The sequence below is a fragment of the Motacilla alba genome, chromosome 14 (assembly GCF_015832195.1).
Source record: "Motacilla alba alba isolate MOTALB_02 chromosome 14, Motacilla_alba_V1.0_pri, whole genome shotgun sequence".
In the NCBI taxonomy this organism is placed as follows: Eukaryota; Metazoa; Chordata; class Aves; order Passeriformes; family Motacillidae; genus Motacilla; species Motacilla alba.
In genome coordinates, this window is record NC_052029.1 from 723,851 (window position 1) to 740,474 (window position 16,624).

At 56.9% G+C, this 16,624-nt stretch overlaps 1 protein-coding gene across 2 annotated transcripts in view; it reads right to left on the reverse strand.

The window, feature by feature from the left end:
- NTN3 (netrin 3) overlaps positions 1-15,916 on the reverse strand; it is a 32,948-nt gene extending 17,032 nt beyond the window's left edge. The window contains exons 1-3 of one of the 2 annotated variants that reach the window (XM_038150915.1): positions 15,780-15,916; positions 14,901-15,012; positions 5,067-6,062 (exon numbers count right to left, since the gene is read on the reverse strand). In XM_038150915.1, the coding sequence (XP_038006843.1) occupies positions 5,067-6,033 (967 nt within the window). In that variant the 5' untranslated portion in view covers positions 6,034-6,062; positions 14,901-15,012; positions 15,780-15,916. Of the gene's footprint in view, positions 1-5,066; positions 6,063-14,900; positions 15,013-15,432; positions 15,532-15,779 lie in introns of those variants that run through there. The other variant, XM_038150914.1, reaches the window with a different exon arrangement.
- Positions 15,917-16,624: the final 708 nt, after the last annotated feature.

Sequence of the window (16,624 nt, forward strand, 5' to 3'; positions counted from 1 at the left end):
AGTGTGGCTGTAGCGCTTGTTCCTTTTGAGCTATTTTCTTTTTCCCTGGTGACAGTGGAAAATAGGGATTTTTAAGGCAAATTCTGGGTTGTGGTGGTGTGGAGATAAAGCAGCAAATACTGCCCAAGGCCCCAGGTAGCACAGGATGCTACTGAGCTGGGGATGTTGACATTCAAACAGGCTTTGCCAGGGCTGGAAGAGACACAGCGAAGTACCCTGACAGCCAGGGTGCCCTTACAGGCACCAGATAATGGGACAGGGACAAGACAAGGTGGTTTTTGCCACAGAGCTGTGGCAAAGGAGCAATTTTTGGGAGGAGAGGGGCCTTGTTTTCCCCTTGCAGCGCTCAAAGGCAAGTGAGGTCATCTGAAAAGGCAGTTCTGTGTCCCTCTTGGAATGCCCCCAGCACCCTCTGGGGAAGGAGAAAGGCTGGCAGCCCAGAGGGGAGGTGATGGGCAGTGGAGGAGAACTGTTGGGTAAATGATTCGCTGCCCTCGGTGCAGGTCCCTCTCTGTCTCCAGTTTAATTGGTGACAGAGTAACTGGCGGGGCCTTCTCCTGGCATCATTGACCCTGGCACATCCTAATCTGCCCCAGGGCCACCTTTCCCTCAGAACATGCTGCAGACCCTCTGATCATCCCAGGAGCTGGGTTTGGGGAAGAAACCTCCCTTGGTAACCCAGCATTATTCCCTCTCCTTCAGGCAGAGGTGCTGCCTGCTCTGGGCCGGACTGGGTAGCTGCCAAGCCGGTATTCCAGACCCAACAGGGGAACCTGGCTGGGCTTGGCCACCCCGGGTTGGGTGGCTGTCCCCACTCAGGGACAGGGTCACACCAGCACGTACGGCAATGCCCTCACCCCGTGGCGCAGCCATCCGGAGCTAATCGGGGCAGAAAGGTCCCTCTTCTACCCAGCTAAATACTGTCACTGTTCCTCAGTACTGAGGCAGTTGTAAGCTCTGTCTGTCTCCCGTTAATCACTAATTAAAGGCTTGAATGTTCCCTGCTGTTTGAGGTATTAATAAGAATTTAATTGCACAGTTTGGGGCTAATTACCTGGTAGCTCGCTTCCGTCCTTGTACAGTATGCCCAATTAAACAATCATATGATCAATTAAACAATCACAAGATCTAATAATTTGCAATAATAGACTAATTAAACGTTGACACCTTGCAATGGAGCAATCTTTTGTCTCCCTTTTGATAGTGTTTGAACCCCTTCCCAGGCCCTGGCCACATCAATACCTCTCCTCCTCCTCCAGGGTGCTGCAGATGTAGGAGCCTGGAATGACAGCACGAGGGGCTTTGGAACAGAGACCCTGGCAAGGGACAGGCAGCGCCATGCACTGAGGCACACATGGGGCAGGCAGTGGAGCCCGCAGGCCAGGAGCAAGGCTCACCACCCCTACAAATTCCCTGGGAATAATTAGAGAAGGCAGCTGGATCAGCGAAACCCTAGACCGGCTGCTGCTGCCAACCCGCAGCGGATTTGAGCTACGCCCCTGCTTTGGCTGGAGGAGAGCCTGGCTGGGACACAGGGCAGCATGAGGCTGCACCTCTCGGTTCCATGGCAGCCGAGACCAGAACAGCCCCTTTCCTCTCATCCACGCTGTCCCTCCATCCTGGGGAAGGTGTTGGGGGAGAAGGGCTCACTCTGCTCCTGCCGAGAAGCAGAAGAAGCAGGAGAAACTCCCAAGGGGCTGCGCGGGACAAGGCTGAGGCATTCCAGCCCCATCCCGGGAGGAGCAGGACTCAGGACGGTCAGACAAGTGTAAATCTCCTCTGCACTCCAGATCCGCTGCGACTCGGGGGGCTGGGGGGGGCTGGGGGGCGGTTGTCCAGGGGTGGCAGGGGCATGCTGTCCGCTTGCCCACCTCCCAAAGCCACTCGCCCTCCCCATGCGCTCCCCAGGAAAGGACCGTGGCTGGTGCTGCTGGGAACTCACTTGTTTCCAGCACGTCTACTGGGGAGCAGGTGCAGAGAACCCTGTCAGGGGAACTCCCAATGGAAGGGAAAATGTACAGGAAGGGGCACAGGGCATAAGGGAATTACATGTGATCCTCCCAATCCCACCACCGCTCCCGGGATTGGTGTTTTCAGGCACCGACATCCCGGGTGGAATACCCCACATCCCCCCCCCGAGCAGCCTGCGAGGTTTTCCCAGGAGAGCGCCACCCCTTTCCCGCTGAGGCCCCGGATCAAAGCAAGCCCCGGGCATTATCCTGGTGCTCCGGAGAGTGCTCCTGCCGCGGCGGCCACAAAGGGAACAAGGGCTCCCGCATCACCAGCGAGTGCATCAATTACTTCCAGTGACTGCCTCGTGCTAATCCACTTCCCCTCCTTCCCCGGGCCGGGGGCTTGGGGGCCGGGCTGCCCTCAGCAGCTCGTGGGTGCAGGCTGAAACCGGCAGCAGCGGAGGTGTAAGTCTGCAGAGATAAAGATGGGGGGTCCCCAGGATTCTGGCAATCCTGCTCCTGCCAGCCGCTCTGCTGGGATTATCCTTCACACAGCCTCTCCCAGGCTGAGGGATACATTGATGGGGACATGTCCCTCTTCCCTGCCCTGGACACAGAGAGCATCCCAATACTGGCAGGGCAAGATCCGTGTGGGACATGAAGCCCCTATGGTGTGTCAGGAGAGCCTCCCGTGCCTGCGGGCCGACGATCTCCAACACCAGGCACGGGGCCGTGCACTCTGCCATACAAAGCTGGCACGGTGCCCTCTTGCCAAGCCAGCAGCTTGGCAAATCCACTGTCACTGTCCTGGCTGCGACAGCCCCAAACCTCCCTGCTTGCCAAACTCATGCTGGCCTCAACACTGCAGCACAGTGATGTCCCCACGAACGCCACAGTCACCCAGCGGCAGCCGCGCTGGGGCTGTGCCCTGCGCCAGTGCTCTGACCTCAGGCAGTACTTGCCTGTTTCGCCTGTGCATTTCCCAGAGGCACAAATTCTAGTGAAACAACAAATGTTTGTCCTCACCTCCAGCTGAATGGACGCATGTCCCAGCACTGTGACATGCTGTAGGACATCAGTTTGAACCCGTGCTGGAGCAGGCAGAGACTCCCATGCACTGGACTGAGAAAAACCCCCATGCAGAGTGCTGGGGAGTACAGAGCCAAGACCTGACACATCCCAACATGACCTGAAGCTGTACCAGCCCCATAGATCCATTCTCACCCCCTTTCAGGGCGCTGGGATCCCCCACCCTGCCCTTGGGCTGTCACTGAGCTGCCAAGCCCCAACATCCACCCACTATCCTCCTCTTCCTCCCCACTCCCCAGCTACGTCTGACATCCACCACTACGAGCCAGCATCAGCGCTGTCTGACCACAGGACAGAGTCAGAAACCCCGCAGCCCCCAGGCTGAGCAAAGGGAACTTCCCGGGCAGCCTCTCCTTTTAATTGGTGCTAATTGCTGCGTCTGTTCGTGCTGGCTGGGGAGATGTCATTGTTGAAAGGCACAGAGGGGAAGGCTCAGGAAGCTAATCCAGCTTTCAGCCGCTAAGCCCTTCGAAGGCGGGTGATGGAGAAGCTCTTTCAGGTCTCTTTAGAGAGGGCACAAAGCCCGAGAGAGGGAAGGGAGAAAGAAGGGGAGCGAATCAACAGGAAAAAAATATTTTCACACGCAGCTCGGGGAAGGGTCTTTGTGTGCGGGGCTGTCGGGGGGGGGTTGAAGGGATGGCGCTGCGGCCCCGCCTCCTCTTCCCTCTCTCGTTTATCTTTTCAGCTTCATCTGCCAAAAGGGTGACACAGCTGGGGGCTGGATGCTCAGAGCAAGGGACCCTCACCCCGCCCTGGACGAGATGGACAGAAAACCTGCAGATGCTACTCAAAAACGAGCCTACTCTGGTTTAACCCCTTCAGTGCCAGCAGAGCCACCTCCACTGCTATCGAGCTGCTTTACTGGAGGATGTGGCAGTGAGGCAGGTGCAGAGTGCGGGGCACAAGGGAGCAGCCAGTGGGGTGAGGTCCTCCTTGTGCCCTGGGGGTTTCCATGGGCTCACGCACCTGCTGAAGGCCTCCCCTGCCTGACCTGCAGCAGCCTTGGCAGGGTGCAAAGTGAAGGGTTTTTTTCCTGAGCTCCAAAACTCATCTTTCTGAAACAAGTGGAAAAACACAAGGGCTGACACATTCCCACAGGGCAAGGGGGGGCTTAAAGCATCAGCTCCAGCACTTGCTTTGAATCCACTGCCTTTTTAGCCATTCTTAGAAGAAATCTGCTGTAACATGTGTATATTGAAGCGGACAGCTGGGTTCTCAACAAGACATCGATCACAAATACTAACAAGTCCTTCTGACCTCTGGCACATCCACTGAGCCTTTCAGAGGCTGATTAATGGTACAGCTCTCCCTTGTCTCCATCTTCCTGCCACCCCCTGAGACCTGGGCTCCTGTCCAGGAGGAGCAAAAGGCTGTTCCTCCCTCTCCCAGACGTTCACAGGGCTCTGGCATCCCCCAGTTCCATCCCAAAGCAGGACAAATAGCAAAAGTCTCCACCAAAATCCCATAAAGATTCATGAGCAGGAGAGCCAACCAATACCCGTTTGATGTTTTGGAAATGTTTCATTTTGTGACAGTATTTTTAACTTAGGGAAACCTTTGCAAGGACAGACAAGCTAAAACCATCACACAGACTGAACATGAAGGATGAAATTTCGAACTGGGAACCTCAACCTCTGCCAGGTTTTTCTGCCTGCTCCCCATCCCCAAGCACATCTCACAGGGAACTCCTGCGATTGCCCCTCCAGCCCAAAGACAGCTAGTTTGCTGCCCAAGGGAAAAAATTCCAGAGGGGCATCCCACACTGAGGTCTGTTGACTGGCTGGAAGACACCAGTGATTTTTGGGAGGGTTTTGGTGCTTTGGCTCATGGTGTAATCACTGACAACTGCTGCAGAGACAAGGTAGATGGTTGAGCATTTCCCAATACTCCAGCACAGGAGATGCTCCCCAGCATCTCTGAACAAGCACACTCCATTGCTTTGGCTCAGCACCCATCACTTCCTACCCTGATGACCTGTTTTAGCATTTCAGCCCCAGAAAACAAAAACGTTTAAAAATGCCTTACCCAGACACTCATTGGCCTCACGGGCACTAGCCCGCTGCCAGGGCCGGTCGTAGTGGAAAGGCTTGCAGCGGTCACACTCGGGTCCCTCTGTGTTGTGCTTGCAGTCGCACACCAGCTTCTGCTCCTTGTCCTTAACGCAGCGTGCTGCGTGCCCGTTGCACTTGCAGCGCCCGCCGACCTGTAGCTCCCCCACGGCATAGTAGTAGGGGGTAGAGCCCGTGGCCCCCTCCTCCTCACTGGCGTCCCGGCTGCCCAGGTCCCGGAAGAGATGCGGGCGGCTGAAGACCACGCGGATGTCGGTGGCCGTCACCCAGTCCTGGAGCACGGGGCTGCTGTCAAAGTCCTGGGCCGAGGGTCGCCCATCGAGGGTGCTGAAGGCAATGAGCCCCCCGGTGAGTGGGTAGAGGTCGGTGAGGCCATCGGTGCACAGGGCCTCCTGCTCATTCTGCTTGGTGACCGTGGCTTTGCTGGGCTTGCCGTAGATCTTACGGCACTGGGAGGAGTAGTATTGGTAGGGCACCCACGTCTTGCCATAGTCCATGGACTTGAGGATGGCGGTGGACTCAGGCCGGGGTGAGCAGAACTGGAGGCTGACGTAGACCACCTCAAACTTCTTGCCGAGGGAGAGGGTGAGGGTGACGTTCTGGGGTGAGTGGTGGAGGGTTTCCGAGCGCCAACAGGTCATGTTGGAGGCGGTGTTGAGGTCAGTCAGGTAGGCGGGTGGGTGGGCTCGGCGGGGGTCCGAGGCATTGCAGTGCCGTGTTGGGGGCTTCCCGCATGTGCTGGAAGCTTGAACCTCCTTCCCAAAGGCAGCATTGACAAATTCAGGGATGCAGCGTCGAGGAGCACCGCTCTCATCATAGCAAGGGTCTGGGGGGGTCTGCTGGGCCACGAAGGGGTTCACTGTCTGGGACAGGCCCAGCATGGCAGTGGTGAGGAGCAGGCGCAGGAGCTGCAGGACCTCCATCCTTCTGGGGAGAGGGAAGTGGTTCCTCCCTGGAGGAAGAAGAACAAGAGTGTGTGGTACCAGCAGTGTCATGGCTACAGCACCACCCGTGTTAGGAGGGCTGGTAAGGGATGGAAAATTGCCCCATATATGGTCCATCACCTGTACCCACTGATGCAGTATCCTGGGAGTGGGGCAGGGAGTCAATTAGTTTATGTTGCCTCATCCACACCAATCCCTCACTGCTAATCAGAGGGACTGAAATACCATGGAAATGGGAAAAGGGCCTGAGTTTTGGTTGCAAGGGGTTGAAATCAGGGTACAGCCCTTCCCTGGCCTCTTACAAACTGTCCTGTGGTGACAGGTATGTTCCTGTCTGCCATCAGCCCTGTCTGTCACACAGTTCAGAGACCCTGTTACTACATGGCTGACAAGGACTGGTGGTGGGGAAGAGTTAGGGAAGATCTTTCAGATACAACAGGAGCTGCAAACCCCAAGTTATCCACCTGTGGCTCAAAATAGCTCCTGATAGAGCAGGAGAAACAGACAGCAGCAAAAACACCTTGAAGGCTCATTGTGCAAGAGGCAGGAGCTCATTGGGATGAAGACCTGGAGCTCCTGAACACACCACTACTTTCTTTGCTGGCTATGGGCACAGTGGCTTCTCCAAGCCAGGGGCAGGGTCCCCTCCGTATTCCTCTGCCACACTACCCAGCAGCAAAGGAAGTTATTCTGGCCTCACCCCCAAGAAATCCAGGTCTGGGTCGGGTATGTTTGTTGACTGGGAGAAAGGCCAGGACCAAATGCAGGATCTGGCTGGGCCCCTCTCACAGCAGCTGCAGCACAGGGCCAGGGAGCTCCCAGGTGATGTGGCCCCAGGGGATGTGGCCCATCTCCTGAGTTATTGGCTTGAAGAGTGGAAGAGCTCTGGAGGTCACATTCTCTCCTGCTGGCTCTGAATGCATGAAGGACCTTCTATACAATGCAGATTGGCCATGTTCTGTTCTTGCCATAGCAGACCCCTGAGCCTCCTGGTGGCATCAGCCTTGCCATCCCATGTGTTGTGCTGTGCCAAAGCCAAGTTGTCCAGCCTCAACCAGCCCAATGCCATGACCAGGCAGGAGGAGGGAGTCCTCTGATTGTCCCCTCTCCCACTAGTAAATCTTTACAGGATGACTTGTGGTTCTCTCTGGGGAGCGGAGCTCTGCATGACCTAGCCCAGTATCCCCAGCTCCAGCCTCCACCTACAGCCCCAGTGCCACTCCTGCCTGTCCAGCTGCCCACTCTGGCCAAAGGAGGCTCTATGGAACAGCCCATTTCAATGATGCAGGACTTTTTTTTTTTTGGTTTGTTATTCCATTTTGCTCCAAAGAAAAAGGAGCCATGACTGTGGAAGAAAACAGCCTCTCCAGGCTGCCAAACCGCTAATGAGGGGAAGCACCTCCCTACCCAGCCACAGTCAGCCCAGCAGCCACTGCCTGTGCCTACCAAGGGAGCAACAGGGACAGGGGTCTCAGCCCATCCTGGGATATCTCCCCCAAGGCAAAATCTGCCCCTGCCACTTCCATCCTGTTTCCTCATTGCTTAATCCTCTGCTGAGACAAAAAGAGATGTGAAAAATTGGCAGATCCCTTGGTGGTCCCTGCATCACCCCAGCAGCACAGTTCCAGCTTTACCACAATGCTGCAGAGGACATGTTTTTGGGGACATGTCAGCCCATGGCTTGGTGACTTGGCCAGCAAGACAAAGGATACTGTCCCTGGAGTGCCCAGAGCATTGAGAACTCACTACTTGAGGAGTGTGGCTGCAAGATTAGAGACTGCAGGGATGTAGCAGTCACCACCCAGCAGAGGAGGTGCCATGCCACAAGCACCAGGCAGTGAGGAGCACTCCCCCACTGCAGGCAGCCTACAGGGCCCCGTTGGGACTCCTGGTCCCACTGCAGGCAGCCGCCTCCTGGGCAGGAGATGAAGCTATGGGTGCTGCCAGATCCCTGCATCTGCTTGTTGAGCAAAGGCTGCAGCTGGTGGAACCCCCAGAACAATCCTGACAGGATGATCCCCAGCTCCTGCCTGGTGCTGAGCAGTGCACAGTGGGCACAAGCCCCTGCCAGCCCCTTGATAGAGCCCTGCTCCTGTATTCTCACCCACTAAAGGGGCTGCTGATGGACCCCCCTCAATGCCTGGCAAGACCTGGCCGTGCACATACCTGCAGAAGCCAGCACAGCACATTCGGCCCTGCCAGCTCTTTCCCCCTCACTATCCCCCTCCAACTGCATGTCCCACAGAGGGCACACAGTCAGGTGCTGCAGCCATCACCTCATATCGCACTTCCCACAGAGCAGCACTAGCAGGGACACAAACCTGTGGGAAAACCTCTGCACCTGGAGGAGAGAGAAGAAACCCCCAGGGGCCCTCAGCAGCTGCATCCGTCTGCTCCAGGGAGAATCAGGATGTATGGAACAAGGCATCTACTAAACCCTGCCAACAAAGAGTCTCCTCCACCTCCTGTCTGCTATGTGGCAGCAAGGTGACATGCTCAAGCAAAGGCCTTTTAATTTCCTCTCTGGTAAGACACAAAGGTGTGGGGAAACCCTTGCCCAGGGGAAAGTGACAGCAGCAGCATCTCTGGCAGCCAGGGGAGAGGCCACAGGTGAAGTTGTTATGAGCACTGGAGCAGCAGGTCTAGGACCCAGCATTAGGTTACTACTGGTTTAGGCAGGCATGGGGGCTTGAGCATCTCTTACTCATCCTCCCTGCCCCAGTGGAGCTTTGTCCCTCCTGCCAGTCTTACCAAAGCACAAGTCCCTGAGGTTCAGTGTCTAAGTTTTGGTGGCTCTGCTGCCGGGGAGCAGCCATTGGGGAGCCAACAGTTGCTCAGCTGCACATCAGCACTGTGGAGGCAGAGCAGGAGTGGAAATCATTATCATCTGCAGGACCACACACAGGCACGCACACTCCGTGCTCAGCTCACCCCATTATCCCACTGAAAGAGAGCTGGGGCCAGTGGTCTCCGTGGGCCTCACCTCCGTATTGGAGAGGAGGGCAAGCTGCAATCTGCTCCTTTTCATGCATATTCAACATGACCCTGGGACTGTCGGCAAGCTGCCAGAGAGGCCTGGGAGTGGGTATTTCTCTCCCTGGTCCCCATCTGCCCCCCCCTTTCTACTTCCCATTTTTGCTGCCCCTGGTTCCGATCAAATGGAGACAGTGCTGACTAAGCAGAAAGAATTGGGATGACCGCTGGGTGCCGAATCCAGCCCAGCACATTCCTGGAACTGGCATGAGGAGGGACGTGAGCAATGGATCCCTTTCCCAGGGACAGCATCCCAAAGGTGTCCCTAGCGAGGCTTTCAGAGGTGGCTGCCAGCTCCCAGCCACCAGCAGCAGCCGTGGCCAGGGGGAATGTGGCAGTGGGGCTCACCCTTCCCGAGGAAGAGGCCACCCTCCCACTATTCCTCAGAAGCGGCTGCATTTTTGAGGTGGGCGATTTCCTCACTCCTCCACCCCGGGAATGCTAACAGCCGTGAGGGCTTGGAAGGAAGTCATGCTGCCGGAGCACTTCAGAAGTGCTTAAAAAAAAATTAGCTTCCACATCCAACACCTCCACCCCCCTTCTCTCTACAACCACACGCTTCCCAGAGCAACCAGCAGTGTTTCCCTGCCTTGTGGGAGACTTGTCAGGGCAATGCTCCAGCCCACCATGGGCTTCTTTTCCATCATCTTTGCAGGAGGCGGTGCCACCAAGGGTGATGCTGGGTGCAGATGCATGCCTGGAGTTCCAGGTCTCCCGATGCTGAGCCATGGGGTAGGTGCTTAGTCTCCAAAATAGATGGATGAGGCAAGTGTAGCAGGTGAGGCAGGGCAAGGAGAGCAAACTTCCCACAATGTGGATGCTGGTGCCTACAGCAGGCCCAGGATCACCACCTGGCAGACCGGGGCCACAGCGACTTTGCTGAAGTAATTACAGGATTAGGTGGAACAACACAGGGCAGGGAGGGAAGCGGGTTATTAACCAGATTTGATCCCAGGACCTTTGCAGCACAGGTGCAGCCTTCTCCAATTAAAGTGGAGGGGAAGGCACGAGTGGTGCCCTGCTGTCGGAAAAATGTGAGCTTAGAGGGCAGGTGATGGCTAAAGCTGAGCAGCCAGCACTACCCTGGAAGGGGATGGGAGAACCCCAAGGAATGACAGGGGAATGGTGCTGCATTCCTGCCAGAGACCTGTGCTCCCCCATGTTGATGCCCCCGCACCGATGCTGCTGCCACACAGCAGCCCACTGCGTTTCTCCTCCAGGACAGCACAGTGCATGGGGGAATTGCATCACTTGAGGAAAAGACATGGCCTCACTTGGAACTGGTTGAGATGGGAATGACTGGTCCCCATGAGGTGCTGCATCAGCCTGTGCACAGAGATAAGGTCCTGGGTGCCAGCATGGGGCAGGGATAGAGCCACCCACACGCATGGGGCACAAACATGCACAGCAAAAGCCATGGATCAGGAGGCAGAGATTCCTGGGCAAGGACCAAAGAACCTGAGTACTTGAGGGGGTCCAACAACTAAGACTCTTGGATAAGACTGATCCAGGAGGAGTGCTCGTTCCTGAACTGTGTCATCCCCAGTAAAGCCCACCAGCATCTCAGATGTCCTCTGTGAAGGAAGCCACTGGGAGGATGGGACAGGATCCAAAGTAGAAGAGAAATGTGCTCAGAGAAGCTGAAACCAGGCACAAATGACCAGAGCATGTCCCTTAACCAGGGTGTATCTGCTGCTACAACCTGCACATTTCCACCTTGTTACAGGCTCTTTGTAATGAGGGCATCTGCAGCCCCTTGCCACACGTGCTGGGGGAGCCACCCTGTGCAGTTCTCCCCCAGCCCATGAACAAGATCCATCCTGGGGGGCGCCAGGGTCCCTGGATACCCAGTCCCTCTCCCACCATGCCGATGCCAGCTCGGAGAAGCTTAATTCCTCCAGCCAACAAACAGAATCAGGCCCAAACCCTGCTCTGGCCATGGATAAATCATTCCATGTGTTTCTGGGATATAAAAACACAACTGAGAAGTATTTAAGGTGAAAGGAAAAGCTCCATGAAGCCAAGGTACTGGTCCAGCTCAGCTTTCCAGAGGGAGGGAGTGTGCGCTGGGAGAAGCTGGAGGGATGCAGTGTGGCTGGGAGTGCTAATTGCCTTCCCAGCCACTAATGGAGCAACTGGTGCCCACTTGGGACATGGCTAATGGCACAAAGGAGATCCCTCACTTTCCTTTACAAGCTCACTCATCTCTCCTGATATTTAAGTATCAGAAGCTTCTGAGTGCTTATGGCCCCACATCCGCAGGGCTGCCCATTCCGCGCAGCCCCTCGGGCTCAGCCCCCTGCACACACAGCTCAGGGGGGCAATTACACAGCAGCATCTTCCTGCAGCAGGCACTGCAGGTGATGGATATTGCAATGCACTCTTGGCAGGTCGGAGCCAGAATTACACAAGCCATACGATACCCTGTCAGTGCCAGGAGACGTGTAGAAATTACACTGCACACAGGAAAGGATGGGCCAGATTCTGACCTCAGTGCTTTGGCATCAGCCCGAAGTAACTCCATTCACATTGGGCCAAACCAAGACGTAAGCAACTCCATTCAAATCTACACTGGCATACCTGTGGTCAGGATCTGGCCTGGCTTGAATTAGTTGCAGCCTGATGTTACAAAAGGCAGCAACAGAGCCCAGATTTCCAAGGTTATCGAAAACAATCAAAAAAATAAAAGAAAAAAAGAAATTTACCATAAAACAAACAGTCCCCAGGCTACTCAGCTACGTGCATGAAGCTGTCAAATGCAGGATGCTCAGACACATCCCTGCTCACCAGTTTCAGTAACTCATAAGCCATGTTGACCACAGGAAGGAGGGACCAACACCCAGCATGGGTGTCCTGCTGGGTTCCCCATGCCCCCTCTGCTCACCACTGGGTAGAGGTGGTCCTGCTCTGGGCAGAGGAGATTTCAGCATAGTATCACCCATATGATGAGGACCTAAATCCATTTTGCTGCAACGCTCCTTGCATCCCCCAGCAAGTGCAAGTTGGAGATCTCCTCCTAAAGTTCCCAATGAAACAGCAGCTTAAGGAGACATTTGAAGGCCTTCACCTTGCAGGACAAGCAAGCACCACCTAGATGCATTTGGACTCAATATTCCTTGTGGGTCCCTTCCAACTCCGGGTGTTCTATGTTTTTTCCTACCCCATTTATTAACCTCTACTACATCTTGACCAACTTTACCCAACTCTAACCTCACTGCACCCTCCCAAACCCCTTTGCACATTCCTACCACAGTGCCTGGCTCTACTGAGTGGTCTCAGCAGAATCCCTCAGGGTGCAGAGGGTTTTCCTCCCACTACTCCCAGTAGATGCAAGGGACTCAGAGTTCCAGTCCAGAAGTCCTCATTGCTTCCACTCCTTTCCACTCCATATGAGAATAAAGTGATCTGGTTTCCATAACATCCCTCATTGCATTTTCACAACATGCCGGGCACAGATGTTGAAAATAGTCTGGATGAATATTTAAAATGGTATTCAGAAATGACAACATTTGGCCAGCTTAGAAAGATCTCTCACATTGGGCAGAGAATGGCTCACAACAACGGGCTGGAAACACACTGCACTTTGACATCTATTTTTTTTACCCGCTCTCTGGCTATTGATACGATATTTCATGCCCCTGGTGTCCCACTGTTTGTTATTGCTTGAGTGCCAGCCAAGCCTGCAGCATTAGGAAGAAGCTGTCATGTACGTTTTTAAACATCAAGGGGTAAAGTGGAATATGGAAAATCTGTCGCATTTCCATACCAAGCGCAAGTGTCCTGCACAGGCTCAGGGAGGGGCTCAAAGGGGCACAAAATAATTGCTTCCTTATGGGGCAGGGCCTGACTAACCAGGGTGGGGGAACAGGAGGCCTCAACACCCTCGACATGCTGGGCTGCTTCCCTGCTGAAGACATCTCAGCACACCCCCCAAGGTGTGCACTGATGCTCACCCCCTTCTTCAGGGCTGGGGAAATCCCCTCTCAGAGTCACACCTCTGCTAGTAGCCAGCCAAGGTGGGACCTCCATTCCATCCAACCCATCCTGAAGACACCATTGTTCTGGTGCTCAAAGAGTGGTGGAAATGCTCCTCAGCCTGGATGCCTAGCAGCTTGCATTTCTGGTGAGCATCTTGCGCTCAGCTGCATCCCTAGGCCAGGCTTCTCTCTTCCACAGCCTGCAGACACTCATCAGCTCCTTCCCAGCTTGGCATTACACCTGCCCTCTTCTCTTCAGGGACCTACCTTTCTTCCACACACAGGTAGAAGAGTAAAGGGTGCTGGGACCCCTTCAGCCCACCCTGCTCTTGGACTGCTGGATCTCCTGTCCCCTCATCAGCCCTCTCCAAACAGGTGTCAGAGCAGCACAGCAGCTCCCTCTGTTTTGTAAACGGGATATTGCAGAAAAAGAGAAAAAAAGTTGCCCTCCATCCATCCAAACAGCTTGGAGGCTGTTTCCAGCACACGGCCAAAGCCACATCCCTCTACACTGGTTACAGAGAGCTCTAGCCTCTCCTGGCTCTGAGAGACAGGCAACAGCAAACTTGGCAGGGGAAGAAGGATCTGTGGCATTTCCAGCCATACAGGGTGTGCACATCCATGTCTGCACTCAGTATTGTCTCAGCCTAGCTACTGGTCCAACACAAATGGCATGGATGGAGGTGGGGATGCTCAGCCTGGCTTACATCACATACATTCATGGGATGAGCTCCCTAAGAGAGAAGTATTCATGCCCAAGTGCTGCCTAAATGAGCATCAAGCCAGCAGGACCCAGCACTGCCAAAGCAGCTCATGCTCCTGCCCACAGGGCCTTCCTCACCCACCCTGCTTGGTGACACGGCAGACTGCCAAGCACCACGTCCCCATCACACCAGTTAGTCCTCATCCCAAGAAAGGTATTTCCACCCACCCACTCTCCAGTGGGCCAGGGAAGCTGCAGGATGGCATTTTGAGGAAATGAGGTTTCAGCAGCTCCAAGAGAAGAAAGCAAAAGCAAGCCCACCAAACACAGCCCAGCTTCTCTTCCCGTGAAGCTACTTGCTCTCACATTCACTGGCCAGAACTCTCACCCAAGCGATGGTTCAAGGGCCAGGTGCTTGGGGTGCCCAGGGTCTCACCCAGTCTGGCTCCAGAACTGCAGTGGAGCAGAGCACATCCCACGGGAGCCGTTTCCAAAGGGAGCCGACCCACCCCGCAGAGGAGTCTCTCGGGGCAGCCGTGCTGGGAAGGGACCGGCGATGGACCTCAGCCTGGGATGGTGACAAGAGCCATGTAGCCCGCCCAGGTGGCTTTGTGCCGGCGGAGCCCTCACGGGCGGAGAAGGGCCTGCGGTGGAAGCGGCGGGCAGGGGACCACGTGCATGCCTCGTGCCCGGTCAGCCGGGGCTGGCACCGCAGGCTCGGCCCGGCAGGGCTCTCGCCGCTGCCCGCACCGCAGCCGCACGGAGCGGGGCCGGGCTCCGCCGGGCTGCGCCACCGCGGAGCTCCCTACAGCGCCGAGAAACCCTGAGCCGGCCCTGCGGGGCGGCGGCAGCGAGCCGAGCCGAGCCGGGCCGGGCCGGGCCGGGCCGAGCCGAGCCGGGCCAGAGTGCGGAGCGGCGGCAGCCGGAGCTGCCCGGGGACGGGAGCGGGGCTCGGCGGCGGGCGGGCGGCCCCGCTGCAGGGAGGTCCCGTTCTCAGCGGTGAAAGGATGGAAAGGGAAATAAAGGGAGGGTGAGTGCGGGGGGGAGAAGGAGGAATAAAAGGCAACGAGGGAGGGAGCGGTGGGGAGGGGAGCGGGAGCCCGGAGCGCCGGGAAGTTGGGAGCGCAGCTTACCGCGGCCAGGCAGGTAGCGGGGCCGGTCTGGGCGACAGGTCCGGGAGCGGCGGCAAGAGGAGCTGGGGCCGCGGCGGGGAGGACGGCGGGCAGGGGTAGCTCCTTCCCGGTGCTGGCCGCAGCACGAAGAAAGGAAAAAAAAGTGAAGAAAAGAGTGTGTGTGGGGAAAAGCAATGATAACAAATTTCCAGGGAATCGTACGTGGGGGACGAAATAAGGCGAAATAGTGGAAAGTGGGAGCGCTGCTCCCGGCGGTGCGGGCGGGTCCCAGCGCCGTGCCCGCAGCCGGCCGCGCTCCCGCCCGCTCCACCGTACCGCCCGCGGCTGCTTCGGATGCGGGAGGGAGGGGGGAAGCGTCAGGGGAGGGCGAAAAAGGAGAGGAAGGGAAAAGAAAAAACACCCCTTAAAAAAAAAAAAAAAAACAAAACCGAAAAGAAAAGCAAGAATTGGCGAAACTGAGCCCCGACCGCCGCCTGGACGTGGAGTAAAAGGACTCCAATAAATCCCGAGTTGAAAAGAAGGGAAAAGTCACCTCCCCGAGGAAATCAGAAGCAGATTTCGAGCCATTTAATCACATGCAGGGAGGTGTGTGCGTGTGCGCCGCCCGCCGCCGCTGCCAGCCCTGCCTCCGCCCTCCGCCCCGCCGGCAGCCCAGCGGGCAGGGCCGGAGCCGACCGGGAAGCGGGGCCGCCCCACCGGCGGGCAGCCCTCTCCGCGGGGTCCCGGGTGCCGCCCCACCGGCGGGCAGCCCTCTCCGCGGGGTCCCGGGTGCCGCCCCACCGGCGGGCAGCCCTCTCCGCGGGGTCCCGGGTGCCGCCCCACCGGCGGGCAGCCCTCCCGCCGGTCAGCGCCGCGGGGTCCCCGTGGCCGCGGTCCCACCTGCTGCCCGGCCAGCCCTGCCGCACCCCGGGAGTTCGCTCAGCCCACAGCGGGTTCATCCCCGTGGAGTGCGGGTGGCTGTCGGCCGTAGCCCACCACGCCGAGGGCTCAGCGGTGCCGCAGCCAAGGCAGCCGATTATTCTCCCTCTGCTTCCCAAAGCAAATGAGGCATTTACCAGGCGGAAGCAGCTCCTCTTATGGAGAAAGCTGGAGTCTCCGCTCCATCCCGTGGTGCAGGGGCTTTTCACGCGCTGCTGCACCAGAGTCGCCCTTGGTCTCTGATTTTTGGGTAGGGAGGGAGAGAAGCGGGGCACTTATTGCCTCCGAGCTGCCCCCGGGAGCTGCTCTGCTATCCCCAGACCACCTGGCTGGGGCAAGCGGGCCACGAAAAAGGTGAAACTAATTTAATCAGTTTGTGCGAGGCGGTGGAGGAGAGCAGGAAACTCGGACCTGGATTCTCTTTCTCCCACTGGGGCCGTGTTCACAGCCTTGCAGCCCCCACATCTGCCAGTTTGGCCTGGGGAACATCCTCTTGCAATTGCCCTTACAACGGATGTGAGGACTGAAGCACCGGAGGTGGGAAGAAGGGCAAGGTGCCAGGACAGTGCCCACCCGTTACGTTCAAAGCCCCCACCCACCATCACCCTTCTCCCAGGGGACCCCCGGTTACCCACATCCTGTTGCTCTGGGACAGCAGGTTGCAGGAGCAGCTCTCCCAGCTGGCTGGCAGATGCTCGCTGAAGGAGCAGACCCCCGCTGGCCACAAGCCCCAGGGGAATTGCTGTTTGCTGCTCTCTGCCTTGTTGCACTTAAGATGTTTGCTCTCCTATTGCAGCAGCAGGGAC